The sequence below is a fragment of the Crotalus tigris genome, unplaced genomic scaffold (genome assembly GCF_016545835.1).
Source record: "Crotalus tigris isolate CLP2741 ecotype Arizona unplaced genomic scaffold, ASM1654583v1 scf7180000024131.857555, whole genome shotgun sequence".
NCBI classification, from domain to species: domain Eukaryota; kingdom Metazoa; phylum Chordata; class Lepidosauria; order Squamata; family Viperidae; genus Crotalus; species Crotalus tigris.
Window position 1 is genome coordinate 620,327 of NW_024100405.1, and position 9,478 is coordinate 629,804.

Genomic DNA, 9,478 nt, shown 5'->3' on the forward strand with positions numbered 1-9,478 from the left:
AAGAAGCAATCACAAGACATATGGACCAAAACAAAATTTGGCACTAGAGCTAGGAAGGAATAGATATCATTTGGCTTCCTGGCAACTTCATTATTTTATCCCCAAAAGTAATCTTGAAAGCAATCCAATATGGCAAAAATATTACTGTAAGAAAGACATCCATAATCCTCCAAATTTCCTATTTAATGTTTGTTTCAAGTACTCAGATAGATATCAGATAGGTATCAGATGCAGCTGCTGTGAAGTTTTAAGACTAAATGTTTCATTTATAGTACTTTATTAACTGCACTAAATAAGCAAATAATTGAAGAATGATTATGTAAAAAAAACCATAAAAATCCAAGGAATAAAAATACACATTAGTCTATGTGGTTCTCTGTATATATAATGTATATATTAAGTTACTGTACATTTCAAAAATATTTGGAAGAAACACTTTGCACCTTGAATAGTACAAATATTATGCCCGTCTGCTATTGTAAAGTTGTCCAGTTTTTTTCCAATAGCAGTAATTTTTCTTATGACATTTTATGAACGTAAAAATAGGACCTTGAAGAAGTAGAACAGAAAATGTAGTAATATTGTACTTTCAATCTTGTACTTTGGTGCTAGGGAAGACTTTTGAGGATACTATGGATAGTTTAAACAATAAATGGAGTCATCATTACTAATAAAAGAGAATATTTGTAGCTCAGGGTTGACCTGAGGGGTCCTTGGTGCTCTCTGAGCTTGCTTGTTTTCTTGCAGACGTTTCATTACCCAAACTAGGTAACATCATCAGTGCTGGTAAGGAGTGCTGTTTGCTGTCAGTTTATATTCTAGTGGCTTGCCTGTCAGTGTTAGTGGGGGTTGGCTTAGAGATTCTTTGGTTGGATTATTTGCTGTTGGCTTCTTTGGCAGTTTCTTGATTGAGGCATTGCTTACTTGACTGTTGGTCTGAAGTTGACCTTGAAATTAATCTATGCTGAGCTGGGTGCTGATTACTGGTGCTTTTTGTTCTTTTTTGGGCTGGATGATAGTTTTTTTTCATAATCTATAGATATTGTTAATGTCTATGTGTCCATTGATGGCTGATTTGTCAGAGTGCCAGGCATTTAGAAATTGCCTGATGTTTTTGGATTTAGCATGGTCTAGGATGGTCACATTTTCCCAATTGAAACTATAGTTAAATCTGTCTATATGTTGTGAAATTAAAGAATTTTCATCATGTCTTCTGCCTGCTAGTTGATGTTTCTGGATACCTTCTGCCAGTTTTCTGCCTCTTTGTCTTACGTAGTGGTTTTTGAAATCCTTACATTGTATGTTGTAGATGATTTCTGTTTTTTCTTCTGAGATTGTTGGGACTTTTAGTCTGCTTAGGATATTTGGAAGGGCTTTAGTTGGCTTGTGTGCTATGCTGATTCAATGTGGTTATAGTAGTACTATATGTATTACTATATGTAGTCTTGCTACAACCACATGGAATCAGCATAGCACACAAGCCAACTAAAGCCCTTCAAAACATCCTAAGCAGATAAGTCAATAATATGGGGAAGTATTGAAGGAAAGAGGGCAACAACCAGCAAGGTGGATGGACTCAATGATGATAGTGAATGTCCAGATGTTGAAGGTGGATCTTCTAATAGAGATTCTATCAATGTGGTTACTAGGAGTCAAAATCAACTCAATAACAATAAAGAATCACATAATTGCAACAATTCCTTAAAGCCATCACAACTTTTTTCCTAAAGTTTGTACAGAAGCCAGAAATAATTTGGATGGCTTTAACAAATAGCAGAAAAATAGTATGCTTACATTTGTATGACGTCTGAAGCATTTTTGGGGGGTCATTTTTCAACAAAACACAACCCTAATGTTTAGATAATGCACTAAGATAATGAACTAACAGCTGGGATATCCAGAGAGGGAAAAAAACCCACAATCTGTAGCTGGAAGACACCATTTCTAGATCCAGCTACAATAACACAAAACATATAAGCATGTTTCCAGGCTTTCAGAATTATTCACTGACAGGTTACAAAAACTGAAATAGGGAAAAAGTAAGGAAATTTTAAAAATATAACAGATGTTTAATTATGGGATGTGGAGGACATGGATGGAGATTATGGATGGAGATTATGGATTGAATGGATGGAGATTATGGATTGAATGCATAGTAAGCTTAGAGCAAGACTAGCTACTAGAAAAGGTATTTCTAATGGTGGGGTCCAACTTATGACTTAATATTCCATAATGGAATATATACAAACACAGTTTGCGATGTATAGATTGATATTAATGTTATCAGCAAATTTGCACATTTTTCTACACTGACAATTTATTGCATCATTTAGCTACCATTGAAGTGATAAGACGCTAATGAGGGTTGTATTGCCAATGTGTTATTTGAGTGACACTGTTAATTGGCAGTGGAGTAATGCCCTTATTTGATTACAATGTAAAAATGAAAAAAAAAAGTATATATGTATATTTACTGCCTCCAGAAGCTGTGAATGCTCCAACACTGAAAGTTTTTAAAAAGAGACTGGACTGGACTGTCTGAAATGGTATAGGATTTCCTGCCTGAGAGGGGGTTGGACTAGATGACCTCCAAGTTCCCTTACATCATCATCATTATTATTATTATTATTATTATTATTATTATTATTATTCACTTGAATTCTTCCAATTTTTAAAGCATTTCTGTTTCCTCTTCTGGACTGTCCTCTGCACATCTGCTTAATCTAATCTGTAATCTATTTTGGTCTTTTGAAATATTCAAATTTATGAGTAGTAATGGGATACTGGAATGCATAAATGTTTAAATACATTTAGGACCTTCTGAAGAAGAATGTTTTTTTAGAGGAGAAGAATATGGTCATTGTGCAAGAAAAAAAATGACAGAAAAAGAGAGATGGGAGCAATGGTTACAAGAAGACTGGGAAAATTGTGTGGTAAGTTCTAAGATTACGAATGTATGAAGCTTATTGCTTTTATTATTATTAATTAAATACTGTACATAGGCCTATATTCCCAATGATTTTGGGTATACAGATACAGATAAAAAAATTACAGGAAAGGGAAAAAAATAACAATGATAGAAAAAAATAAGACTAAAAATGGCAAGGGCAACCAATGAATGAGTAATGGACAGAAACGAAAAGAAACAAATTCACGCAATCCGTTTTGGCTTGCTATTAGTTCTAAAATATGTGCCTACTATCAAGACATTGTGTAATTCAGAGGCATTCATTGCTAGGGTGCTTAGTTATAGAAATCTAATTTAAACTCCACACTGCTTTAAAATAGGTACATATTTTAAACTTCATTTTCTTTTTGAGTTATGTTCCTTGTAAACGGGTAAACGATAGCTGGTAAGCTATTCAATATTTCTATCAGACACTGAGAAATAAAGGACTCCAGAGTTGTTCCTGTCAAATCTGTGTTCCAAATTGTTAAGGAATTTAGAAAGAAAAACTTCTACAATCAAATTATCTTGTCTGTAATTGCTTCAATAATTTTTTTCTAGGAATAGCCAATAATATAAAATAATAGTAATAAATAACATCAAAATAGATTATATCTATTGGGGTTGGAACCAAGATTGAAATCAATTTATCAACCCAGTATCAGTACTATACTAAATCTGTAAAGAAGTGACAGCTGGATTTAGAATAGAATAGAGCTGGAAGGAACCTTGGAGGTCTTCTAGTCCAGCCCCCTGCTCAAGCATGAGAACCTGTACCATTTCAGACAAGTGACTGCTTAGTCTCTTCTTAAAAACCTCCAGTGATGGAATGATCATGATTCCTGAAGGCAAGCTGTTCCACTGGTTAATTGTCCTCACTGTTAGGAAGTTCCTCCTTAATTCCAGGTTGCTTCTCTCTTTGGTCAGTTTCCAACCATTGTTTCTTGTCTTGCCCTCTGATGCTTTGGAGAATAATTTGACCCCCTCTTCTTTTTGGCAGCCCTTCAAATACTGGAATACTGCTATCATGTCACCCCTAGTCCTTCTTCTTCTTAGACTAGCCATACCCAATTCCTGAAACCGTTCTTCATATGTTTTAGTCCCCAGCCTTTAATCATCTTAGTTGCTCTTTTCTGTACTTTTTCCAAAGTCACAATATCTTTTTTGTAATATGGTCACCAAAATTGGTTGCAGAATTCCAGGTGTAGTCTTACTAGGGTTTTATAAAGCGGTAGTAATACTTCACGTGATCTTGATTCTATGCCTCTGGGTTTATACAACCCAGAATTGTATTACCTTTTTTTGGCTGCTGCTGCACACTGCTGGCTCATAGTCAAGTGATCGTCCACTAGGACTCCAAGATCCCTCTCACAGTTACTGTTTTTGAGCCAGTTTAGTGACAAATTTGATGAGTTCCCCATCTATTCCCTCATCTAAGTCATTTATGAAGATATTGAAGAGTATTGGGCTAAGATGGAGCCTTGTGGTACCCCACTGCTTATTTCTCTCCATGTGAATGTGGTACCATTATGGATTACTCCTTGAGTATGGTTTGTCAGCCAGCTACCGATCCATCTGGTGGTGATGTTGTCTAGCCTACCTTTTTCTAGTAGGTTGTGGTTTACTTTGTCAAATGTCTTATTGAAATCTAAGTATACTATGTCTACAGCATTTCACTGGTCTACTAATTCAGTCACTTTATTAAAGAATGAAATAAGATTTATTTGGCATGATCTGTTTTTAACAAACCTGTGCTGGTTGCTAGGTATAACTTTGTTTGCTTCTAGTTGTTTGCAGATCTGTTTTTTTATTTCTCCCTTTTTTTAGAAATAGGGTATGTCTAATGGTGTGCTTAAAGTTTATTTTGCACTTTTCAAAACCATTTTCATTCAGCTAGAAAAATGTTGTTTGTTTTCAGAAGAGAAGATGGTTTTGGTTAAATTCTCATGACTTTATTTACCAAGTTAACAAGAGCTGTGGTGGCACAGTGATTAGAATGCACTATGCAGGCTAATTCTGCTGACTGCCAGCAGTTCGATTCTCACTGGATTAAGGTTGACTCAATCTTCCATCCTTCTGAGGTCGGTAAAATAAGGACCCAGATTGTTGGGGGCAATATGCTATAAACCTCTTAAAGAGGGCTGTAAAGGACTGTGAAGGGGTCTAAGTCTAAGCCCTATTTCTACCACAGAAATGTAGACTGGCTGGGGAATTCTGGGAGTTGCTAAGGATGAGAAACACTGGTGTAGCCATTCTGGCTTCTCTCAGGGAAAAATCATGAGGAGATTCCATCCATTGACTTTTGGAAATCAGGAAGCACAGTTGGAGAATGCCAGAGGGAAGTATAATAGGAAAAAAACCATCAGCATCTCCAATGAAAAGTAAGCTAAAAACAGCAGCAAACAATTTCTGAATAAAATTTATAGAGGATGAATGAAAATAAAGTAAGAAAAACCTTTTTCCCCAGGAGAAAAATTCTGAGAAACTGAAGGATGGATTTTAGCAGTTTAATCGTATTAGCAAAACCTAGATGACCTTAAAACATGTTTTCCCACTTCACTATATAACTCAGTCATTTTAATTAATAGTAAAAAATGTCTTCTGTCGTAGGAAAATTAAAGGCCAAAGATCACACCTATTTTATTTAAATTTATATGCATTTTTCAGGGAGAAACTCAGCACAAACCTAGAGACAATGGGCATTTTAAGCCTTTTCCATGCATATTTTTCAATATGCAATGGTATATGCTATCCCAAAGCTATTAGTAATTTTTATATGCTATCCCAAAGCTATTAGTAATTTTTCAAAGGGAGGGAGGGAGGGAGAATATATATATTCTTTATATAACAGGTAAATAAAAGCTTTGGGATGTATTTTTATTGTTAAAGATAAAAAGTGAGGGAAATCTTTCCCCTTTACTCTCTGATTCCAGTATGTATTGGATGCTTTCTTCACCATCACCCAACTAATACCCCATCAAAACTATTCTTTATTAAATTGTATAAAAAGTAAACAATGAATCTGGTTTAGTCCAAATCCAAATCATGCTGTGAAAGACACTCTTGGAAATGATCTTTGTTCAGTATTCAAATGAATTAATTTATATATTCTTCCTCTCTATCAGAGTTTAAATCTTTCATATCAAGATCTGGGAGATCCTTACCAAATAGACAACTGTAAGAGAATTCTCCGCCGATTAATCCGAGTGGAGAGGCTTTGGCTGGTGGATAATTCACTGACAGATCTAAGTGCCATAAATTTGCCAAGGTAATTTTTTCTGCCCATGTAACAGGTACTTTTCCACTTTGCACTGAAATCAATGGCAATGTACATAAAAATTGCTGTTACAGTTTTAATCAGGGCCAATAATCCATTTACCAGTAAAAAAAGAAAACTTTGTCTATTTTAAGACATTTTAAAGCACTGCTATAGTCTAAAATTTTATTTTCTCTTTGTGTAATAGTTGATAGCACATTCCTTTTTACTTTTTACAGGTGCAAAGAACTCAAACTCAGCAAAAATCATTTTACATCCTTCAGACAACTGCCAAAAATACCTGAAATTCAACACTTGTTCTTAGACGAGAACAATATCACAGCCTTAAATGAATTATCAGCCTTGAGATATGCTCCATTAGAATCTCTTATTCTCAAGAGAAACCCCTGTGAGTTTCAAGAAAACTACAGGCAGCTGTAAGTTCCTGGAAACTAGTAAAGTGTGATTTGAGAGACTGTTATTCCTAGAGAGCATAATTGTAAAACAGCAGAAGTAGCAAACCCCCCCCCTTCACTTATTAAAATAAATAACATGCATACAGTGACCATAGTCTCACTAAAACTGGACTAAATCAAGCTGTGATTCAACATCAAACTGCATATATTCTCCCTTAGCCACAAACTATGAATCACCTAAAAAGTCCCTAATTCACCATTATTTGTTCAATCCCAAACTAGGACTCCATGATTATCCCCTTTGGATTATCCCCTTAACAATTTATCTGGGTAGTCAGTTTCTTGGGTTGAATGAGTCAGGAATATCTAGTTTCTCAGAGGATTTCTGGCTTAACTGTAAAGAGCAAGAGAAGTTCCATTCATGAACTCAAAGTGCTCATTAATAAGTGAAGGAAAATGAACATATGTGAATACCATATGTGAACAATTTCCCAGAAACCACTGCCCCATCCATCTTTTTTGCCATAACTGATAATGGAGAATGAATAAACAAGGGTTTGTTTGTTTGTCTTTCACACTTTGTAACTCTCCATCTCCCTCAGAGAGGAGCCCTGAGCAGTGTACAGTTTAATCAATAAAATTAAGCATTAAAAAGAGAATACTATTACCTGAAATGTAGTCCCATTATAAAGAACTTATCGATCCACTGCTCTGAATGCGAACTAAGATGAAGTTCAAGAAAAAAGGGCAAATGTTCAGAAGTTTATTGATGCACTTTCCCAAATACTAAAATAATAAGTTGTGATATCTAGTCCCAGATACTGTTCTCTGGAAGCAATGCAAAAAAACCTCACACTAGCATCCTGTGATTCTACACTGAGTGAGGTAGCTACTTCAAATAACAGACAGTGGATAATAGTGGTTTGAGCTGCGCCCAAATCCTGCTGGGCACCTTCTGGCATTATGGTATGAGACTCTCACCTGCTGTGTAGAATATTTTTCCATTGCCAGGATAAGAAAGGCCTAAAGTTGCCAGTCTAGTAAACTTTTCTACTAGAGGAGAGGATAATATTATTTTTTTGCCTGGAGCCAGAAAATCTCTTCAGTTGGCCTTGTGGTGCTCACTTTTAATTTATTCTCCTTGCAACTCTATTTTTTGTTTTGGCTTTTCAGTTTGTGATATCTTTCTCTCAGACACATATACACAAGTTTCAGAGGTGACAAAACAAATTTGGGGTATTTGTTGGCCAAAGGGTGTGCCTCCCTTAGTAGAACAAAGTAAATAGACTTTGTTCTCAGAACATCCATAAAGGAGTGTGCATCGTGCAGAAGAAATAAAATAATATATATATATATCAACTGGCAGTCCACAGAATTTATAATCCACCCTTAACTTCCCTTTGCATCTGAAAAAAATAGATCAAGGATACAACTTCTACCATTCAGAATGGGATATAAAATTTGGTGGAGTGAAGGAAAGAGTTTCAGTGGCGTATTACATGTTTTACCCCAATTCTCCTGCTTGTGGGAATAATAGCAATAGCAGCATTAAGTTAAATGGGTTAGGATAATGAAGGAGAAATAACAATTTCTTTCTCAATTTTATTACCCTACAGTGTATTCTTCAATTTGCCAAATCTGAAGATGCTGGATGGAATCCTAAAAATGCCAGAGGACTGTCTTCCACTAGGAAGGAACTTTTTTTCTAAAATATGCACCATATCGTAGCATTATATTTTCCAACAGGATTGAAGGATTTGCCATGATTAAAGGAGTAAATCTTAGGGACACAAAGCTGTTTTTTGTCTTAACAGTCGATCATTTTGGGACTTTATTAAAAATATCCAAACTTAACATTACAGAATACAAAAATATGCTCCCTGGACACAGAGATGAGACTACTTTGAATATTTTTTTTGCTAATCTTGTGCTTTTTAAGTTACTTATTTATTACATTTATTTCCAATCTCCTCACCAAGGACTTCTCAAAGATTTCATTTCCTTCATACCACTCTATATAGGAGATTAACCCCTACGATATTAGAACAAACCCTTGCACACATTTGAAAATGGAATTATATGAGATGCATTTTAAAAAGCAAAATTGGAAAACTCAGGCTGAATTTTTAAGTAGAATGCAGAATTATTGTTCCTTCCTTCTATTAAGTGTTGTTTTTAGGCATGAAGAGCCATCCCAAATTGTGAAAATTTGTAATATATGTTTAAAGAGGCCATTTCCTCTGAAACACTCTCTTGGATCAATGCAGACATTCTAAACTTCTTCCAATTTGTACAATCTTAACCTTTATAAATCTAGGGAACACATAATTATTGTTCATGCTTTAAATTAGGAATGATCAGCTTGTTAACAACCAATGCTAGCCAATGCAGGAAAAGAAAAGATAATGGAATCACAGGGCCAAATCCTGAAGTCAAAAGATAACTTAAGCCAATACATCATTTCAGTTTTACATATTCCAATGTCTACTTGTGATGCCTTGAATGGTTTAACAGAATAACAGAGTTGGAAGAAACCTTGGAGTTCTTCTAGTATCTAGTCCAATCTCCTGCTCAGGCAGAAAACCTTATACAATTTCAGAAAATGGTTGACCAATTTCTTCTCAAAAACCTCCAGTGTTGGAGCACCCACAACCTCTTGAGGCAAGTCTCTCATTACTTCTCTCCTAGTTTAGTTTCTACCCATTGCTTCTTGTCCTGTCTTCAGGTGCTTTGGAAAATAGGTTGACCCCCTGTTCTTTGTGGCAAAACTTAATTTTTCTAACTTTTCACAACTTGGCACATCCCAAGATTTCATTGCCTATAATTGTTGGCCAACATAAATCCCATCACCACCAGTCA

General features: G+C 35.3%; 1 protein-coding gene across 1 annotated transcript; it reads left to right on the plus strand.

Annotated features, from left to right (window-relative positions):
- The first annotated feature begins 2,818 nt into the window (after positions 1 to 2,818).
- Positions 2,819 to 8,398, plus strand: LOC120298781 (leucine-rich repeat-containing protein 9-like). Its single transcript, XM_039322816.1, has 4 exons — positions 2,819 to 2,933; positions 6,073 to 6,215; positions 6,443 to 6,640; positions 8,236 to 8,398. Exons 1-4 carry the CDS (start codon positions 2,877 to 2,879, stop codon positions 8,345 to 8,347), a joined length of 510 nt encoding a protein of 169 aa, XP_039178750.1. The 5' UTR covers positions 2,819 to 2,876; the 3' UTR covers positions 8,348 to 8,398.
- Positions 8,399 to 9,478: the final 1,080 nt, after the last annotated feature.